Source organism: Lampetra planeri, chromosome 21 (genome assembly GCF_965212315.1).
Source record: "Lampetra planeri chromosome 21, kcLamPlan1.2.h2, whole genome shotgun sequence".
NCBI lineage: Eukaryota > Metazoa > Chordata > Hyperoartia > Petromyzontiformes > Petromyzontidae > Lampetra > Lampetra planeri.
In genome coordinates, this window is record NC_136127.1 from 1,937,167 (window position 1) to 1,957,726 (window position 20,560).

General features: G+C 46.8%; 1 protein-coding gene across 6 annotated transcripts in view; it reads left to right on the forward strand.

The window, feature by feature from the left end:
* Positions 1-20,560, forward strand: part of LOC144724512 (tenascin-X-like) — a 166,160-nt gene that overhangs the window by 117,683 nt on the left and 27,917 nt on the right. For 5 of the 6 annotated variants that reach the window (XM_078603716.1, XM_078603715.1, XM_078603719.1 and 2 more), the window contains 14 exons: positions 154-345; positions 1,475-1,747; positions 3,841-3,927; positions 5,255-5,446; positions 6,532-6,804; positions 8,135-8,221; positions 10,120-10,311; positions 11,991-12,263; positions 12,797-12,883; positions 13,723-13,914; positions 15,921-16,103; positions 16,883-16,972; positions 18,381-18,653; positions 20,414-20,530. In XM_078603716.1, the coding sequence (XP_078459842.1) occupies positions 154-345; positions 1,475-1,747; positions 3,841-3,927; positions 5,255-5,446; positions 6,532-6,804; positions 8,135-8,221; positions 10,120-10,311; positions 11,991-12,263; positions 12,797-12,883; positions 13,723-13,914; positions 15,921-16,103; positions 16,883-16,972; positions 18,381-18,653; positions 20,414-20,530 (2,511 nt within the window). The remainder of the gene's footprint in view (positions 1-153; positions 346-1,474; positions 1,748-3,840; positions 3,928-5,254; positions 5,447-6,531; positions 6,805-8,134; positions 8,222-10,119; positions 10,312-11,990; positions 12,264-12,796; positions 12,884-13,722; positions 13,915-15,920; positions 16,104-16,882; positions 16,973-18,380; positions 18,654-20,413; positions 20,531-20,560) is intronic. The other variant, XM_078603718.1, reaches the window with a different exon arrangement.

Below are 20,560 nucleotides of genomic sequence, written 5' to 3' on the forward strand. Positions count from 1 at the left end.
GAAGCCATGGGGCCATGTCGATACGCTTCAACTAAGAAAGTGGTGGTTTCACCGGTTCTCGTGCCGGCTGTGCGTTCCGCGGCTCTGGGCGCGCGCCGTGCGCTATCCGCTGACCCTTTTGCCGGTTTCCCACCCCCCTCCCGCCGCTTGCAGGGCTGACGGGGTACCGGGTGCGCGGGGTCCCCCTGCGTGGGCAGCGTGGAAACTCACTCGACGAGCTACTGAGGCCCGACCAGACGTCCTTCGCGTTGGACGGCCTCACGCCCGGCGTGGAGTACAACATCACGGTCGCCACAGTCAAGGGCGTCCTGGAAAGCAAACCCTTCTCCACCACGCTCACCACCGGTAAAGTCCACTCGCGAGCCAGCGTTCTGTTCGATTGTTTGTTTTCATCCGAGATGCTCGCGTTGAATTTTTTGCTGCCGCTGGAAGAGAAACACCAGGAAAAACGACCGTTCGCATTTTAAACACTTCACTGGGCGCCCAGATGAAGGGCGCAGCGTCATGCTGTCCAGGGGTGCGCTCTGCGTGACGCTGCAGCGTAAAGCGTGAGTGAGCGACGGTTTGCTGCTTCGTTGCTGCCCTGCTTTTTCGGCGGCTTCAGCAGGCTGCTGACGCTGCCGTTGCACCTAGCTGGCTCTGACGCAGCATTAACGACTCTGCGAATGGTGCTGCTCAACGCTGCTCTTGCAAATTAGTTTTTTGTTTAAACGCTTTTCTCTTCCATTGCTTCGTCTGTTGCCGGTTTTGTACGTTCATAATTTGAAAGTGTTGCGAATTCAAAGCTTTTGGAGCTTACTATATTTACCCTTGTATTCTGTACCAAAAAGATACTTGACCATGGGTATAGGTACTGTTAGCATCTAACAACCACTGCCAGAAGTGCGGACCCTAACTCCATGGGGGATGGGGTGCAGTGAAAAAAATAATTTAGCTCGATAAAGAACCCGGATAACTGGAAGAGTGATCTGTGATCTGCCAACCCCAGGTTAACCACACCACGGATAAACCATCCCCAGGATAACCAGACCACGGATAACTGGAGTTGTACTGTATATATGAATACGTATTTACATTTGTGCATAAAATCCACTACATTAGTGATCATTTGATAAAAAATTGTTTTGCATCCATTTAATTCCAAAAGCTTTGCATGACATTTTTTGGAGTCTCATTGAAAGCCCAAACGTCCTCCCCATTTAACATCACTATCGCAAGGCCTGTATTTACGTGTGGTGGTTAAAACAACCGTTGTTCTCAGTGAGTTTTATACTAAACCATTACCAACAAAACCACGTGTTGCTTCGAAATGCTTGACCAAATGATGCACGTTTGTTAATTGTCACCATTGGCTTTGCGCTTGGAAATAATGTTGCTGTTCTTCGCTCGTCTAACTCGGCTGCATTTAATCTGCGCTTGCTGATCCTTAATTTCGCTTTGCTGCTGCTGCGGCCGGCTGGCTGGCTGGCCGTAGACCTGCCTGAGCCGTTCGATCTCAGCTTCGCCAACGTGAGCGACACCTCTCTGGTGCTGCGCTGGACCCCGCTCTCCCTGCCTGGCATCACGGGCTATCGCGTGACGGTGTCTCTGCCGGGCGACTCCTCGCCCCTCCTGGAGGCCGTCGTGGGGCCTCGCACGGGGGTCTACGCCGTCGAAGGCCTCCGGCCCGGCGTGGTTTATGATATTGGAGTCTCCACCCTGGTGGAGGACGGGGAGAGTGATCCTGCACGGCGCTCGCACACCACTGGTGATTGTGGACACTCTCAGATGGGGAAAACGCATTAATGGGGATTTTTTTCTATATAATCGCAGTGTTCTTGTAATGGTTCTGTAATGCGCGTACAACAACCGCGGGGGTTATGTTCCTGAAAACCGCCGTGGTTGGCTATACGAAGGCCTTGTGGGAAATGGGGGGTTAGGGGCAACCGCGACCGCGGTGGTCACACTAGTAATGTTGCCCGTTACGTCACTAAACACAAATAAATTAGACACCAACGTAATACAAAACAATAAATGTTCAAATAAAATGATTAAAAACAATACAATCATGTTATTTAACTTTTAAGACTGAGGGTTGAAGTCCATGTTGATGACTTTGATGAGGTAATGGGGTTGTTAGAAGGAAGAGGAGGGGCTTTGCCCACCCTGCACCTGGTGGTGGTGGGAAGAGAGCTGTGGTGGGAGCTGGGAGATAGACGATGCACGGAGATAACGTCAATGCGGGGTCATTTAAGATTGCAAGTGCCGGTTGCCGTGCTAAACCGCGGAGACGCAAAACTCCATACCGCGGTGAGAACATTGGTATGCCGAAGGAAAACCGTGGATGCGAAACTAAACAATTGAACTAAACTAAACAATTTTTATTTTACCAGGCAAAATCCACTGAGCTATATAGCTCTTTTATAGAAGCAACCTGGCCACAAGCGATAACTGAACAAAGTGTCTTATGTGGAAATGTATAGCAGACAAATACTCTAAAATGCATGTTTATAAATGCAGATGGTAAAACCGGAGGACCCATAGAAAAATCCACTCGACCATGGGGAGAACATGCACACTCCAAATATACAGCAGGCGTCAGGGTCGGGATTAAACCCGCGACCTCCTGTATACCGGACAAGGTAGTTAATATCTCGCCACCTCAGCTGTTGGTCAGGGATTGCTAGATTACATAGTACATATACAGGACCTCCTTTACCCATGTTACCAACAAGAGGACTCTTCACCCTTCCGAGTCTGGCCCGTTGTGCGTGTGCCGAGGTCGCGTCTCTGGACGACGACGATGATGATGGGTGACCACCTGGCCTCTCCTCACGTGGCCCCGGGTTGTGGAATTCACTGTCACTGGACGCTCGATCTGCTGACCCCCCCCCCCTCCACATGTTTTTGGGGTTAGATTTTATTCGTGTAAGCCTGCACGTGTGTGTGTGCATGTTTTGTGCAGGGGAGCGGTAGTGTAGTGGTTAGCTCGCTGCGTTACGAACCCACCAGTGACAGTTATCTGAACCGGTCCTGGGCCTCCCCGAGGTCGACTCGCCCTCAAATGATTTCCTGGCATGGTGTGTAAATATCACCACTGGGGAGACGAAGGCGACTGGGCGTGGCGTTGGCCACCCACCCCCTCGTGTGCCGTTCCGGCCCTCGTAGGTGCTCGCTAACAGCACTTGCCCCAACAGTCTGTTCAGGCTTCACGGGGAAATCTTTGCCTTTGTGTGTACAGTGCCTTGTGACCTCCAGGTGAAAGGTGCTCGAGGAGTGTAAATTATTATTATTACTTTATTGGTTTAATATCAATCTTTCGGTAAAGTCACGGCACATACGTGACTTTACCGAAAGAACCAGAGAGTATGGTTTAATATTAATATATTGTAGACATAATTGTTCACACATTATTGTGGATGTAAAGGGATTCTGGCACGGTGGTGTAACTGGAAATGCAATCCCCAGAGGTCACCGCTTTGATTCGATCTCCCGGTGTGGCTATCAAAACAATGGCCCCATCTCCTTAAATCCCGCCCTCTCATCTCTTGACTACCCAGTGGTGTAAATGGAGGGGGGGGGGATATCACGTGAGGTGGGGTAAAGTGTGGGTACCCCCACCTCTTGAAAGGCGTCTGGCTAGCATGGAAGGGTAGACCCAAAAACCACCCTCCTTGAGCTCACGCGAGATGAGGTCATACGGTCATCGGGATCGTCGGCAAGCATTTCCAGGGCTCCACCCTTACCGCTCATTGTAAAGAAGCCAAAACGCTGCTGTGCTTTTATCGGGGCGCATGCCGCGGAGCACACGGGCAAAATGCTCTCGCGCCTTCATCCACGAACGTGTGCGTCTGTCAACAGAGCTGGGCCCTCCCAGGGATGTGAAGGTGGAATCGAACGATGAAACCGGCGAACTCACCATTACGTGGCAGAGAGTTTCATCGCCAGGTGAGAGTTTTAATAAAAAAAAATACTTATCTGCCATTTACATCCGGGCACCTTTTTGAGTGCTGTGCATGCGATTAAACGGCTCGCGTCTCGTCTGAGACGTTTGAAATGAGGCTCCGCCAGCGGCAGCTGTTCCCGTGCGGCAAAACGTTGCTTAGTACAGAACCTGACCTGCAAGCGGGCGTTAGTCTGCCGGTAATGGACGGTGGGTGCCATTGGTTTCCTGATGGAGGAATTTGCAGGTAATTTTTCGAATTTGACAAATTTGGACCATGATGCAGCACACACCATACGCCTATTCTATTTGAACAACGCCACGTGATCTTTCACTGCGAAGCAGGTGAGGCATATATCCTTGGTTAATGCATCCACAGTAATAACCGAGACAGCCCGCCTCGTTCGAACGGTGATCCTCTGCAACAAGTACCGAATGTGCTACTGCTAGGCCATGTCATGTGTGCGCATCCTTTGGAATACGTAGCTGTCCATTGATTATCCAAATGGTCATGTCTTTGATGAAATCCCCAACTTTTGTAACTTGTGTACATCTGAAATTGATGGAACTATATTAAAATGTTAAACAACGTAAGGCTGTGCTTTTATTTAAATCAAACTTTCTTATCGATCTAATGTAGCACGTCTTCGCAAGTTAATTCTGTCATCAAAGTGGGATATAATGATAGTAGTACCGTTAGCGAGAGACCGCTTGTGTCTCCCGAGTTACGTGTCGTACAACCAGTGCACATCTTTCCAATCAATGAAACAACAACAATAGGTTTTACCATGTTTTGGAAATGAAAGAGCAGATGTTAAAATAAGCACCAGATACCTTTTGCAAGGAATAAAGTCTGCATTAACCACACACACTTGTGGTATGCAACACAAACGTTCTCTGATATCTACATCGTCTTTGAAACTGTTTGGCCTACGCCAGAGACAGCAGCCTTCTTTTATGGGTCTTATCTCGCCACCAGTGTCGGACCAGAGAACGCCAAAAGGTGAACAGTACATAGACATTTTTCGATTTAAAGCTTTCGTGACTGCAGGGATTCATCTTCTTGGTTCTTTCGGTAAAGTCACGTAGAAGGGAAGTAATAAAATAATAAAAATAAAACATAATAAAATGAAATACATAGACAATGCACTATCAGAGCATTTACAACTCGGGATGAGCAGTTTATATCTATGGTGACATTTTTTTGCCAGTGTTTCACCTGTTTTATTGCCAGAAAGGGGGTAAAACCTATTCTTGTCGTGTGTCATCAATTTTATACTAGCAAAGAAAATATCCCACACGCGCCTTCCCTAATCATTTTTGTCTCTCCAGGCCTCACGGGGTACCGCGTGCGCGGAGTGCCGCTCCACGGGCAGCAGGGCAACTGGCTGGACGAGCTGGTGAGGTACGACCAGACGTCGCTCGTGCTGGACAGCCTCACGCCCGGAGTACAGTACAACATCACCATTGCCTCCGTCAAGGACGACTTGGAGAGCAATCCCTTCTCAACAACTCTTACCGCAGGTATTTGCTATGGTGTTGTTGTTGTTTCATTATTATTATTGAGCAATGTAGTGGACGAACATGCCCTTGATCACTGTTTTTTGTGTCATAGCTTGCGGAAATGTAAGTTTATAAATTAAATGCGTATAATAGATTATGATAGAATATAAATATGGTGGCGACGCTGTGGTGGCAGTGGTGCACAAGCACTATTACAAACTAAAACTATAAAACTCAACTATTTTTTTTTATATTACCAGGTAAGGCCCACTGAGCTGTATAGCTCTTTTTCAAAAGCGATCTGGCCACAAAATTATATCTCAACGAAGTGGCTTATCACGTGCAAATTTATAGCAGCGAAATACTCTAAACGCATGTTCTAAATGTGGAGGGATAAACCGGAGGAACCAGATCAAAATCGATATGACCACAGGGTAAACATGCAAACTCCAAATATACAGGTGTCAGGGTTGGGATCAAACCCAAACCCACGACCTCCTGTATACAAGGCGAGATAGTTAACATCTCGCCACTATGATGCCCATTTGCTAAAAATGTGATCTGCTGTGAAGAACGGCCATTGCCCGAATGTCAACAGATTTATATACATATTTTTCATTTTAAGGCAGTGTTGTTGATAAATGCGATTTGATTTTGATTTTAGTATTGTATTTAATGAAGTCTACCTTTCACCCCCCCCGGTTGCATGACACAATGCAAACCTCGAGGCACATCAGTAAATGTTGAGATACATTAAGTAACCCAATCTGTACTAATGTTTTGTTATCATCACGATCCATGGGCGGATAGCCCGTAGATGTCCACTGCACATTTCGTAATTGGTTTCCACTTTCCTCTGTCTTGTGCAAATATGTTCAAATAGTGCCACATCTTTCTGGCACCACTCTCTGATGATGTCATTGTTAAGCCATTCTCTGCGAGGTCTTCCTCTGTTTTCGGTTCCTTCCATTTTTCCAAACAACACACTTACATTTTCCTGTTGCTCTCCATCCTACGCGTGTGTCCAAGCATTGCCAGTTTTTGTACGCCGCATAAACGATGGTCACTCGGGATTCACGAGCGCTGCCACCCCTTGCTCTCCGCAGACGTCCCCAAGCCCCAGGACGTGCAGACCGAGGACACGAGCGAAACGTCCATCGTGCTGCGCTGGACCCCGCTGCACCGCGACGGCATCACGGGCTACCGCGTGTCCATCTCGCTGCCCGGCGAGTCCCAGGCCCTCTCCGAGGAAACCGTGGGGCCCCACACGGGCGTCTACACCTTCTCGGGGCTGCAGCCCGGCGTGAGGTACAACGTGGGAGTCACCACGCTGGCGGGAGACGTGGAGAGCCAGCCCACCCACCACACGCAGAGCACCGGTGAGGATGGCCTGACACGAGTGACAGTCTGACACTTGGGCTCACAGTGCAGTTGTAATTGCCTCTGGCCATGGTTCTCCGTTCAGTTTTGCAGTAAAAAATTTTATGAGAACCACTCTCTCCATCAGTGTGACCTCAGAAATTTGCCTGGGGGCTAGCTTCCCGTTGTGAATAGAGGTCTGTGCACTGGTATAAATGTATCTTTAAGACACTTATGAAGTCTTTCTGGTTTATCAATTCCACATGCAATTTTCAGACGGGTCTCAGTGTTTTTGTGGTAAATTTCCAGAGTCTGCGCTGTTTATAGAAAATGTTCCTCTTTGCCTTGACGTGTCTTGCACATGGAATAACTTCACTTTCTTTATGCCTCACAACTGTTCTTTAATTAACTCGCGGAAAATGTGGATTCATTACTTTGTCGTTGTGTTTTTGAACTATACCTTGTACTATAATTACAACGTTCCTTGATGAAAATTAAGTTGTATCTTTAAACTTTACAATGTTGTTTTGGTCATGGCTCTTGCCTCTTTGGTTTTGAGCTTGAGTTATATCATCTATACGACAGATCTTTTTCCATGTTTACTGTGTTGCTCTGTCACCCACTTTCTTGAACAAGTTTTTATTGGGCTTTGACTTGGTTTACATGATGATGATGACGAATCCAACTTCATGTTTGAGCAGCTACTCACATTTGGTTCCATACTTAAAATGGTCTTGGGCTACGTGTTGTACCTGTAGAGTTTTGTGTCTTAGTTAATCCTCTTCATCCCCCACAAGGCCTCAATGTTCCCTCCACCTTTTCCTGTCCTTGGCAACATGTTGAGCCTTGCCCCAAGAGAGATCCATCGCTGCTGCCAGCTCATCCTTCACGGTCTTGCGCCAGGTGGTCTTGGGTCTCCCAGGTTTCCTTTTTCCCGGTGATATCCATCTTTTGCCAATTTTTGGTATACGGTCCTGATCAATTCTGAGTACATGTCTGAGTCGCCATCTCTTGATGTCTCATGTGGTAGGACAACCGTTCTTCTTGTACAGTTCGGTGTTGTGGATTTTGTTTGGGCAGCAGATGCTCAGCAGGCATCTTTTATGGAAGGACTCCATCCTCTTCGTGTTGTTCTTGGCAACAGAGTTTTGTCACCGAATGTCACCTGGATCCGTTCCATGACCTGCAAGCAACGATCCTTCGACATGCCACGTGGCCTCAGAGTACACGTGGCCTGCACAAGCGCCGTGGTGACATCTTCACTACCGAGTGGCGAATGGCATCTGTTGTTGTTGGTGGTGGTGTGTGATTCTTAAACACGTCTGGTCTTGCTTTGTTTTTCACGTTAAGCTATAAATCCACCAAAGGATTTTGAAGTGGACACTGGATCGGGGACTGGAGAAGTGACTGTCACATGGAACAGAGTGACGATACCAGGTAAAGCCTTTTGAAATATTTCCGTCTGTGCAAATAAGAGTAGTTCAATGCTGTTATATGTTGGCGAGCCTTTGCTATTGGTGGGAATTCCTCATTCCTCTGGCAGGGAGTGGTCTCTCCATGGGAGAGCCACTTTTTATTTTGCACAAAATAGTACGGTAGTCCTTCGGTTAACAGTGACATCAGTTCACGGTTTTTCGGTTAACGTTTCGCCTCCCATAGTGAACCCATGGTTTCAATTAATGTTAACATTCTGACTAACGATTTGTTTATATTATGCACGCAGGCGCCTATTTTGGCCAATCCGAGCACTTGTAAGTGGGGCCGAGCCATGCCCTCGGCCAATCGGCGACACCCATTCATGAGCGTTTAGACCTCGACTGGCTTTGTTTACATCACGTTCTCTCTTGCAGACTCAAGTGATTTTAACTTTTTTAACTTATAAGCGAATTCGATAAACCGTTATTTCGGTTTACAGTAGTTTTCATGGAATGGATTAGTAGCATTAACCGAGGGACTACTGTATGCGTGATGATTGGCTAAGAGAGCCCTCAACAATGATTTGGGACATCCATCCTTCCAACCAAGATCGTACTGTATCACCACAGCATCACTCAGCCGCTGCATTATTACAACATCTCTGTTATTTTACGTGGTCGTTTAAAAACATAGCTGTACTGGCACATGCCAAACGCTATCAGTGGATGGGTTTAAACACATTCTTGAGTCTATGCTACATATGTAAAAATCTTAAATGAAAATACAAAATTTGACAAAAATTGCAATAATAGGGAGAATGACAATTACAAAGATGAAATGGGGAAAGGTTCTAAGGTGATATGTGACAATACTCTGAGAATTTTTAGCTTTTTGGTTTTTATCCAGTCATAAGCAGCACTAGCTACCAATGTATTAGAATAGATTCCCTCTGAAGTCTAAACAATCCTTTTTTTTTTAAACAACAATAATAAATAATCCCTAAGCAGTGTTCTTATGGATTATTAATTTCTTACACAACCTATCGGCCGCACTGCCTTCTGGGAGTACGTAATTTCAGCAGCATTGATTGACGGCAAGCAAACTCTGGACCGGTTTTGAAATTAAGGGTCTCATCAGCAGAGTTCGCCTCGCTTGAATCAATGCTGGTGAACTGCCGATCGTACCGGCAGGAGGGGGGGGGGGAGGCCCTCTTTTTCGATAAGGGAGATCCTGCATCAACAATAAATTAAATAGCGATATGTAACTCAAAATAATCGCTCGCGTTGTTGTGGAGAATGTAAATAGCAATATAATAAAGCAGAAATATGTAAAGGATGATCTGATTGTTTATTTTGACATCTATATTCCACAGCAATGACGCTCAATATTTTGAATTAATGTTTGTAACAAATACACATTTTAACTTTTTAGAGTAACCCTTTTTCATTGCTAATTTTAAGTTGAATTGTATTTTATGGTCCGGTAAGGTATTACTGATGTTCATTTGTCACCTTTTAAACGATGTTTCACATCACTTTCACGTGGGATAATTTCACAGGTATCTTGTCTCATATTAGTTTCACAATTTTGCTAACTTATGGTTTACATACGTAGAAAAGTCCAGTTTCAAGCTCACAGTAAATATACTTCACCAGAAATTACAAACTTTAATTGTACCTATCTCAAAGAGAAAGTAGAACAATGTTGTAGTGCAAGATCTTCTAATAATTGAATTTATTTACCTGTTTTTGCTGATATTGTCGCCACCCAGTTATACGCAGTACAACCGCCGCTAACACCTCCCAAAAGCCGGCTTCTGAACAAAGCGAAACGTCTTTAAAAAAAAAAATGAGAAAAAAAAAATGAGAAAAAAATGAGTAAAACTTACTGATACCGTGAATGTTTGTTTACTTCTCCAGGCCTGACCGGGTACCGAGTGCGTGGGTCGCCCCTCCACGGGCAGCGAGGCCACCACCTGGACGAGCTCGTGAGGCCCGACCAGACGTCCTTCACCTCCGAGAGCCTCACTCCCGGCGTGGAGTACAACATCACCATCACGGCCGTCGTAGATGACCAGGAGAGTCCTCCGGTGTCAACAACTATCACCACAGGTTCGGGAGCTTTGCGCGTTAACAAAACTTGACACCATATCATGGGACCTTTTTTCCAGTATCAAAGTTTGATGAAAAATAAGAATAGGTTTTATACTTTCTGGCAATAAAAAAGGTGTTAAGATCTTGACTTAGATGTTCAAATGCCAAATAGATACCTGTTTCAAGGAATCAAGTCTGCATTAACCACACGTACTTGGTGGTGGAACATCTTAAGCACCTGTTTTATTGCCATAAAGGGTAAAACCTATTCTTCAAACTTTGCGCCGCTTGCAACTTCGTTCGTTTAGCCAAGGGGGACCGGAGAAACGTAGACTCATCATTGTTCCTCTGCTAGACTCGCTTTTTTCCCCCAATGGTGAAGCTACGATTTTGTAAACAAAAAGGGGCATTTATATCTACGGGACCTTTTTGGCGGTATTAAAATGATGAAACGTAAGAACAGATTTTACCCTTTCTTGGAATAAAACAGGTGGTTAAGATGTTTAAACACCAAATTGATACTTTTTTTGCAAGGCATCGTCAGAGCATTGTGCGATAACTCTCTCTCTCTAGCGTATGGCAAGTATGTGGAAATCACACGTACAAGTTTTAAGTCTGTGAGCTATGCGATAGCTTCGGGAGTTGCGCGACTAATACTGCTCAGTCCGCCGGAGAGCTGGCGTAGGATGCAGTTATTCGAGATACGGGTCCCATTGCCTGGTTCGGGTGGTGGTTCGCAGTCACACCATAGGTTGTCTTTAATTCTCCACTTGTGGAGGAGGTGTGTGGCTCAGCGACCATTTGCTCTTCTGAAGCGGTTGATGGAGCTCCGTAATTTTTTTGGCAGATCAATGTCTTGTGGCGCAATGATGGGGTCGTCGATGTGTGATAACTGTGATAACTGTAGAACATGTTTAGCCCCCCCCTTCCCCCCCCCCCTCTCTGTCCATTGTGTTGGCGTGTGCAGCAGCAACCGCATCCAAGCCGTCGTCCATTGTTTTGGCCCCGCTCCCCCCCCCTCCCCCTCCCGATACGTTGTACTTAGCACTCCGTGTTATCTTTGAGCCCCGCCCCCCTCCCTCCCGATACGTTCCATTCATTGGCTACCACATTCTGATGAGCTCCCCCCCCCCTCTCCTCCCCCCTTCAACTTGCTTATAAGGGATTACTTCTTGAATCATTGCCTCACTTGATGCAGCTAATTCGGCTGTGACGGTCCCACCTGATGACGGAGACTTATGTTGCCTCCGAAACGTCGTGGTTTTTGTTTTTATTTTATTTTATTTTCATTAATTTTGATGTTTTACTTACGTGACTTTACCGAAAAAACCTAAGAATATGTTTAGCCCCATAGTCAACCCACTGCTGGATGAGGCTCTCCCCGTGCCATACAGGTGATGGGGATTGTTGAACCATGGTTCACCCATCCTGGCCCGTGTGGGTTTGTGAAGGTGGATTCCCCTCATTTCCCCTCCCCCTTTCGTACGGTTCCGTCGCGACCTCAACATGGGTGGAGGAATCGGTTGAGCGAAGTTCACGGCAACGGTAGCCGAAGCGGCAGTGGTAGACGAGTGACAATACGGAGGCGAGTGGCCCAAGACGAGAGCTATTATTATTATTATTTAGTAACTATGCGTGCACTCTAACGCACGCGATGGTTTTTTTTCCCAACCTCCTTTTTTGTTTCGACACGCCAGACATCCCAAAACCCAAGGACGTGCACGCCGACGAAGCGATCGACACGTCCATCGTGCTGCGCTGGACCCCGCTGCGCCGCGACGGCATCACGGGCTACCGCGTGTCCATCTCGCTGCCCGGCGAGTCCCAGGCCCTCTCCGAGGACACGGTGGGGCCCCACACGGGCGTCTACACCTTCTCGGGGCTGCAGCCCGGCGTGCAGTACGACTTTGGCGTCACCACGCTGGCGGGAGACGGAGAGAGCCAGCCGACCCGCCACACGCACAGCACCGGTGAGTTCCCTACAGATTATTTTAACTTCTTTCAATTTTGATACATTCTCTAATTAGTCTTAGCCAGTAGTAGCTAGTTTTGCACAGAACTTCAACATTATCAATATCAATTGAGTGTCCTTGTTGGCACACGTGGTCACCACATCTATGCCTCTATATAAGGAATGAAACAGGTGGACTTCTCCACAAATCTGCTGTCGCCTGATGAAGTTGGTTGTAGTTACTGGCGAAGCATCGTACTCAGATTGTAAATGTTCTGGCTTGGCTCTCCAACACACCGGTGTGCTCTACTAGTGACAAATTGCCATGTTCTGTTTACGTGACAAACCTTACTAGTTGGCTGTGTCGGGTGGTGGCGGGTTTTAATGACACATTTATATATTTACGTGATCTAACCCAAAAACCTCTCTTATGGATCCTAATGCATGATGCTTTTGAAAGTCCTAACCGTGCTTCTTTTCCAGTTGTTTAGCAAGACAAAATATTGAAATAAAGAATGGGTTCTTGACGATTTCTTTTCTTGTCATGCCCAGCTGTGACCCCTCCAAAGGACCTGCAAGTGGACTCGAGCTCCGAGAGCGGAGAAGTGACCATCACATGGGAGAGAGTCTCCATTCCAGGTAGCACCTGCCGCTCTAACCAGTCCACATCAAGCTGAACGTGCATATGAGCTACCTCCTGTGTAGAACTGATGTATGTATGGAACTGAGGTGTAGATGTATATACGTATATACAGGCAGGCCGTGACTTATGAACGGGTTGCGATTTGTTGGTACCTCGAAATTTATATTTAATTGTACATACGGTGAGTGGTGATAAAATGTGTTATGGTTCAACAAAATAGAGAAGCATTGTTGAACTCACAAATAAGAAAACATATTGTACACTTGCATTTAATACTGTATGAAATATTGTATAGTGAATTAAAAAAAAAACAAAAGAGAGTAACATGAAAAGGGAAAAAAATAGTTTTGTTTTCACTTCCGTTTAATTGAAGTGTCGTGTATCACATGGGATGCTGGGACTGTTTACATCTCGCGGAGGATCGCTCCGCCGAACAAAATAGTTCGGCAGTTCAGGTTCGCAAGTTACGACCGAACGTTCACAATTTGCATGGTTAGAAATAATAACGTCTCGTGGCGGTTTGTTCGTGAGTGCGGATAATCGTAAGTCAGACATTCGTATCTCGGGGACTGGCCGTATACGCTGCTCATTGGGCCAGCACATCTTGTTTAAGAGGGTTAACGTTGATGGTTAACTTTTTTTGATCGTGGCTCTAAATATGCAAAGCAATTTTTTTCTGAATTACTCATTGAAAATGAAATTCAACCGTTGCTGTTCGATAATTGCTTCATGATACAATTCAACTGCATTTTTAAAAGCATTGCCCCCTTGAGCCAATTGTTCACCAATATTATTTCTCTCTCCTTGCCGTGTCTCCCCCCCCCCCCCCCACCAGGCCTGACCGGGTACCGCGTGCGTGGGACGCCCCTCCACGGGCAGCGAGGCCACTCCCTGGATGAAGTCGTGAGGCCCGACCAGACGTCCCTCACCTTGGAGAGCCTCACCCCCGGCGTGGAGTACAACATCACCATCACGGCCGTGAAGGGCGTTGCAGAGAGCACTGCTGTTTCCACTACCCTCACAACAGGTAATGACTCATTCACCGCCGTACATCTCTGCCTTTGGCAACTGCGACTGAGCTCAGTTCACCCACTCGGTTCACCCACTCAGTCACCACACAGTCATCTTCACTGAAGAATCATCTTCACCAACCTGCTTCTGTTCCTCCATTAAACCCCCATCTCTTATCCTGGGCACATCCTACTGCAACTCCTTGCCCCCACCCACCAGCTACGACTAGGCCTACGCCAACCCCTATCACTACCCCGACCCCTATCACTACCCCAACTGCTCCCTAACCACTTCCACCTGTATTCCTAACTGTTACCATAACTACACCACCACTTTTTTCTTCTTTGTTCTTTCGGTAAAGTCACGTAGAAGGGAAGTAATAAAATAATAAAAATAAAACATAATAAAACAATTCTCACGACGTTTCGGCCACAACGCAAGTAGCCGTCCTCAGGTGAAAACCAGGTCTGTCGAGGCGACAGCGTCCGAATGAAACAGCACACGTGCTTGGAGCATATATATAAGCTGGGTTGGAAGGGGGGAAGAAAGGGGGAGCCTTCACAAAAGAATATGCATATCAAGAGGAATTTTTACCCTATATCTTATACATGGTTTATAGCAATACAGTATATAATTTAACGTTGGGTTTGTCTATGGCAGTATATAGTACGGTGTAGACTCATGTGATGTAAGAGAATAAAGTTTGGATGGAAGCATATTATATTTTTTACGACATAGAATTGTAATGTATTACTTACTGTTAGTAACTCAGCTTATTGTAGAGTATATTTAGTATACTGATGATAATATGTAGTTTATACTTTAGTTGTTTACGTGGTGGTTTAGTTACTGCAGCTATATACTATTAACACTCCTTCCCTTCATTAATGCTACCCCTATCCCCTCCCTTTGATGCTGCTAATCCTGCATAATGCACGGGCATAAATAATACCATTCACATACCTGAATTTCCCATATCACATACCTGCATTTCCCTTACCCCCTCCCTTTGATGCTGCTAATCCTGCATAATGCACGGGCATATGCAGTACTAATCACATACCTGCATTTCCCATAAATATGCTAAATTCCTCTTGATATGCATATTCTTTTGTGAAGGCTCGCCCTTTCTTCCCCCCTTCCAACCCAGCTTATATATATGCTCCAAGCACGTGTGCTGTTTCATTCGGACGCTGTCGCCTCGACAGACCTGGTTTTCACCTGAGGATGGCTACTTGCGTTGTGGCCGGAACGTCGTGAGAATTGTTTTATTATGTTTTATTTTTATTATTTTATTACTTCCCTTCTACGTGACTTTACCGAAAGAACCAAGAAGATGAATCCCTGCAGTCACGAAAGCTTTAAATCGAAATTACACCACCACTGTTAATAAGCCCACTCTTTATCTCAACCGCTATCATCTAATGTACACTTTTATAATTGTAAAGCGCCTTGGACAAAGGCGCTATATATTCATCCCATTGCCTCCTTTCCCCCGCTCTTATAACGTTACTCAATTCAATAAATGTGTTATTATCTCTTAATCTATTACAACAGCGGTAGTGATGTATGTTGCTGTCCACTCGCCATTCTGAGCCTTGGTGCCCTTGCTTGATAACTATATATTAAAACAATCTACCTCCCTCTTGTGTGAATTTGAGCTTTCATGTTCTTCATTTCATTGTGTGGGGTCCCCCTTCCATGTCATCAAAGCAGCATTGTTAACTTTTTTTGCCATTGATCAAAATGATTGTAATGTTATCTGAAACTTGCCACTGGTGTATTCATTGTGTTCTTTCCTTGTAACCTTTTTCGTAACTTTTTGTTTTTATTTTGGCAAAACGAGAGCCCGATAACATCACACTGAAAAATTCCGGTAACGGGGGGGTACAGAGAAATCTGCGGTAATCCATTCCGGCGCGACGGAACCGCACGAAAGGGGGATGAAATGAGGGGAATCGGGGCCCCCGCTTGTTTCGTAACTTTTTAAAATTTCACCGATCTGTGCATTTGTCTTTGCAGCTGTGCCTCCGCCAACAGACCTGCGTTTCACGCAAGTAGAGCTGGACAGCTTCCGTGTGAGCTGGAGTGCGCCTCCAATCTCCACGACGGAATCTTTTCTCATCCGCTACTCGCCGCTGCGCCACGAGGATTTGCTGTCCGAAGTCAGCACCTCACCCGACGAGTTTGAGGTTATTTTGACAGGTAAAGCTGCAGCGCGTGGGTGGGTGGTCCCGTTCACCACTGAATCTCAGGACGCGCAAGCGGTTCAGCATTCATTTTATTGAGAGGCCGTAGCACCGTTGTTTTTAAAGACATTGTACTCCCCGCAGAGAACTGTAGTGACATGACCGCCGCACTCTACGATAGCTGGTGCTAAACTGTGCCACACCCTTCCCGCATGGCCTTGTGGGAGCCTCGGTACCAATAAAGTTATCGGAATGGAATCGGAAGAAAAACTGATGACGTACACCTACGTCATCGGAACGGGAAAGGGTTAAAGTGCCCTTTCATAGGCGCACAAATAATATACTCGAAATGATGAGTGAACGTGGTGTGAAGGCGGCCATTACATGTATACATGCCCTCCCACATGGCCTTGTGGGAGCCTCTGTACATCTTCTGACCTGAAGACGTACCGATAAAGTAATTTTACATGTACGCCATTGGAACGGAATCGAGATGAGTGATTTAGACGTATGTCATCAGAATGGGAAGGGTTAAGAACTCCTTTGTATTCCTTCAGAAAGTAAATTCCTATCCACATCTTGGCCACGAGTGAGTCGCCAATTTTAAAAGGACATCGAGGGATTTTTACCATGCCATGACAAAATAAACATGTGCTGCTCATTGTACCATTTATTACAATTCACCAAAAATGTACAGGACGTTTTACTGCCACACTTTTTTTCGTCGCCAAAAAAAATTGTGCATTTTCACCTTTTTGCCAATGTGCTCATGTCAGGCTTTTTTACGGTGTCCAGGTCTCCTGCCAGGCACCGTGTACGGTGTCAGTGTGCACACGGTGATTCGCGGACACGAGAGCGTGGGCCTCTCTGGAACTCAGGGCACAGGTACCGCGGCCCTTGTCCCTGCACGGCATCGCCTGGCTAACCATCGATCAAAGAACGAAAGCCATTGGAGCTATGCATTTTTAAATATCGATGAAAAGCTCATTTCTTTGTAACTACTTTTTGGTTTATTTTCTTGTCTTTCCCCTGCACCTCTGGTTAACACAGTTGGCTATGTACGGAGCGAAAAAAGTTGTGTGTACACACCATTTGTACACCACTTTTAATTACGACCAATCTAAGTCCCTAACCGCAACAACACTGTACTAAAGTGCGAGTCATATCAGATGATTTTTATGAGGGTTATATAGTTTCCCCCCCCATTACGGACAATTGGACAGAGCTAACGCCTTAACGCTTTCAACCTGATATTCAAAATTGATATTTGGGTTAGGCCATATAATCATCTGGACAAATTTGTATTGTAAGGTCCTCCACCACCCGACAAAACAAATCATTAAATTGTCACGTGGTGTACATTTGTTTAACGTGGCAATTGTTATTCTTCCAGCTCACTGGTAAGTTAAAGAGCAATTCTCACAGCCAAGTTTAGCAATTAGAAATCTAGTAACTCAGATTAAAATCTATGAAGTCAACAGTAATTGGCACGTTAAACGCTTGTAACGTGACAACGTAATATGTCTGGCTATGTGGTGTGGTGGAGAGTCTTTTGACTGGAATTTGACCAGATTATAACGTGGCCTTACCCAAATATCTATTATTATCAATCGTAATTATTATCTTCCAAAATATACTTGTTCAGCTCTCAACCTTAGTTGGACACTTCTAAAGAGTCTGTGTGTGTGCATTTCACACGTAGCCATTATGCTGCATGTAATGGGGAGCGGTGGTGTAGCGGTTAGCGCGCTGCGAGTTCGATTCCCGCTCACGGCCAACACCAGTGACGATTATCTGAACCGGTCATTGGCTTCCCCAAGGTTGACTCCGCCTCAAATGAGTCCCTGGTGCGGTGTGTAAACATCGCCACTTGGGAGATGAAGATGGCCGGGCGTGGTGTTGGGCAACCCACTCCCTCGTGTGCCGTGCTGGCCTTCATAGGTGCTCACTAATAGCACTTGCCCCAACAGTCTGTTAAGGCTATACGGGGGATCTTTGTCTGATGTCAGTGGGGAGTGGTAGTGTAGTTCGTTAGTGCTCTGCGTTACAAACCTTCAGTCTTGAGTTCAAATGTCGGCCAAGGCTAATATCATTGCTGGTAAGGTCGACTCCGTCTTAAATGAGTCTCTGGTGGGGTGCGTAAACATTGACACTGGGGAGATAGAGGGCCGGGTGTGCTGCTGGCCACATCGCCCCTCCTTACGCCACGCTTGCTAACGGCACTCACGCCTCCAGTCTACACGGGGGATCTTTGTCTTCGTTAATTCATTCGTCTCCGTTAAATCCCGTGCAGAAATCGACGCTCCGACAGACATGGAGTTCTTGGACGTGACGGACTCGACCTTCACGGTCTACTGGACGCCGTCGAACGCGCCCGTGTCGGGCTACCGCGTGGCCTACGGCCCGCAGTTGCTGGGCCACGTGGCGGAGGACAGCGTGCCGCCCGAGCGCACCTCCATCGTGCTGGCGAGCCTGCAGGCCGGCACGGAGTACACGGTCAGCGTGTACGCCATCGGGCGCGACGTGCACCGCGAGAGCGGGCCCCTCGTCGGCTCCCAGGCCACCAGTGAGTGTCATCGGGGGCGGTGCATGAGCAGTCTTCACGACACCACGTCACATAGCATGGGGATGGTTGTGGCATGGCTGTTCTGTTTTTTTTTTTGTCCTAACATGAGCCTGGTACATAACACGAACAGCAACATGGGGGAGGGGGCACAGAAACTCCACGGACAGAACTCGCGGGCAGATGAAATTGGGCTCGCTGCCTTTCTTCGGTGGGGGCCGCTAGCGCGGGAGCATGTACATTGATATGGGGAGGGGAAGACGAGGGAGGAAGAGAGCTAAAGTGAGGGGGTAAAGGGGATGGGAGAAGGAGGGGGGAGGGTGTCAATGGGGTAAAAAGGGTAGGAGGAAGAGAGGAGAGGAGCACTTCAGCAAAGATAACTTCAACGCACCCAGCGAACTCCTCAACCAGTCACTCCCGCAGAGCAGAAATAACCCCCTGTCCATCCCCGGAGGAGGGGGGGGGTGTAGTACCGCATGCACCTATCCCCTCCCGTCAAGCCCCACCAGCATGCACCATGGCTGGTCGTTTCTATTGGAATATCCACTTTTCACTTTTATACAGTGGAAGGGAGAGTATCCCTCTAAACGCTTGTGAACAAACTCTTTGTTTTTGTGAGTGCGTGTGCGTGTTTGTGCTGAAATGATCGCATTGCGTTTTTAAGTGGTTGTGTGGTGGGACCGCGTGGCGTGATGATGTTGTCGCGAGTTGCCCCCCCTGGTCATGTTCAATGTTTTTTTTTCTTATTGGCAAAATTTCTGTCGGGTTTGAAGCCTGTTCGTTCCTCTCGATAGTATCATCCTGTCTATTTATTCTAGGCCATGCAAGAGCTGATGATGTAACCACAGAGTCATAATTAAACGTGTGAAATCAATTTGCACGACAAATGAGAGAAAGGAATTTGCCATCGGATTAATATGGTAAAATATATCGATTTTTTTTTGTTGTTTAATGCTCTGGCAGCACCCAGAACTATAAATGCCATGAAGCTGTAGGTGAACAATTATGCCTGTCGGTCATATCAATGCCAATACACCCACACACACAATCATCTGTCCAGATGAGTTGAATATTACATCGTTCACACTTGGTAGCTGGTGGACAAAAGCGGTAGTCTCGCTAGTTGGTGGTCGCTCGCCCCGTCACACGAGGATGGGTTTCCTCATAAAAAAACACAAATTAATTGATGCAGCTGAGTTACTGTGAGCGTCAACTACAGCAGAAACTGAGGCCAAATGGAGCGAGAAATTTCAGTGGCTGGTCCGCCACACGATCAGGCAGGCACCCGTGCATTTTCTGTTTTATTTATATTTGTGGGGAGCGGTAGTGCAGTTGGTTGTAGAACTGTGCTGCAAAACTGGCGACCCGAGTTAAATTCCCATTCACAGCCATATATGAAGCAGTCCTGGGCCTCCCCAAGGTCGACTCGGCTAAAAAATGTAAATAATAACAAAGACAATTTATGACGAGAAACATATTTTGCGAGTCGGATGCAACGTTCGATCGAGAACTCGGTAGGTGCAGCGCTCAGAGTCCTTAACACCTGGTGCAGTGTGTCAACCTCAGCACTGGGGAGACAAAGGTGGTGCTGGCCAACAACCCTGTCGTTTGCGATGCCGGCCTTAATAGGTGCTGCTATGCGCTCAAAGCACTTGCCCCAACAGCCTGTTTAAAGGCTTTTATACGTGTGGCAGTGCTGCGTGTCCTCGGAGATTTTGTTTCTGGTACGTCCTGCTGATGCGATTGGACGTCGTGTGTTGTAGACTCAAACGGCCCCACCGACCTCGTGATCACTCGCACGTCACCCACCACCTTTTCCGTGTCCTGGACGCCGCCTCCAATCAGCGTCCGCTACTACCGCCTGAGCTACGTGGAGACCGGTACAGCGCTCCACACCGTTTTATCCACAC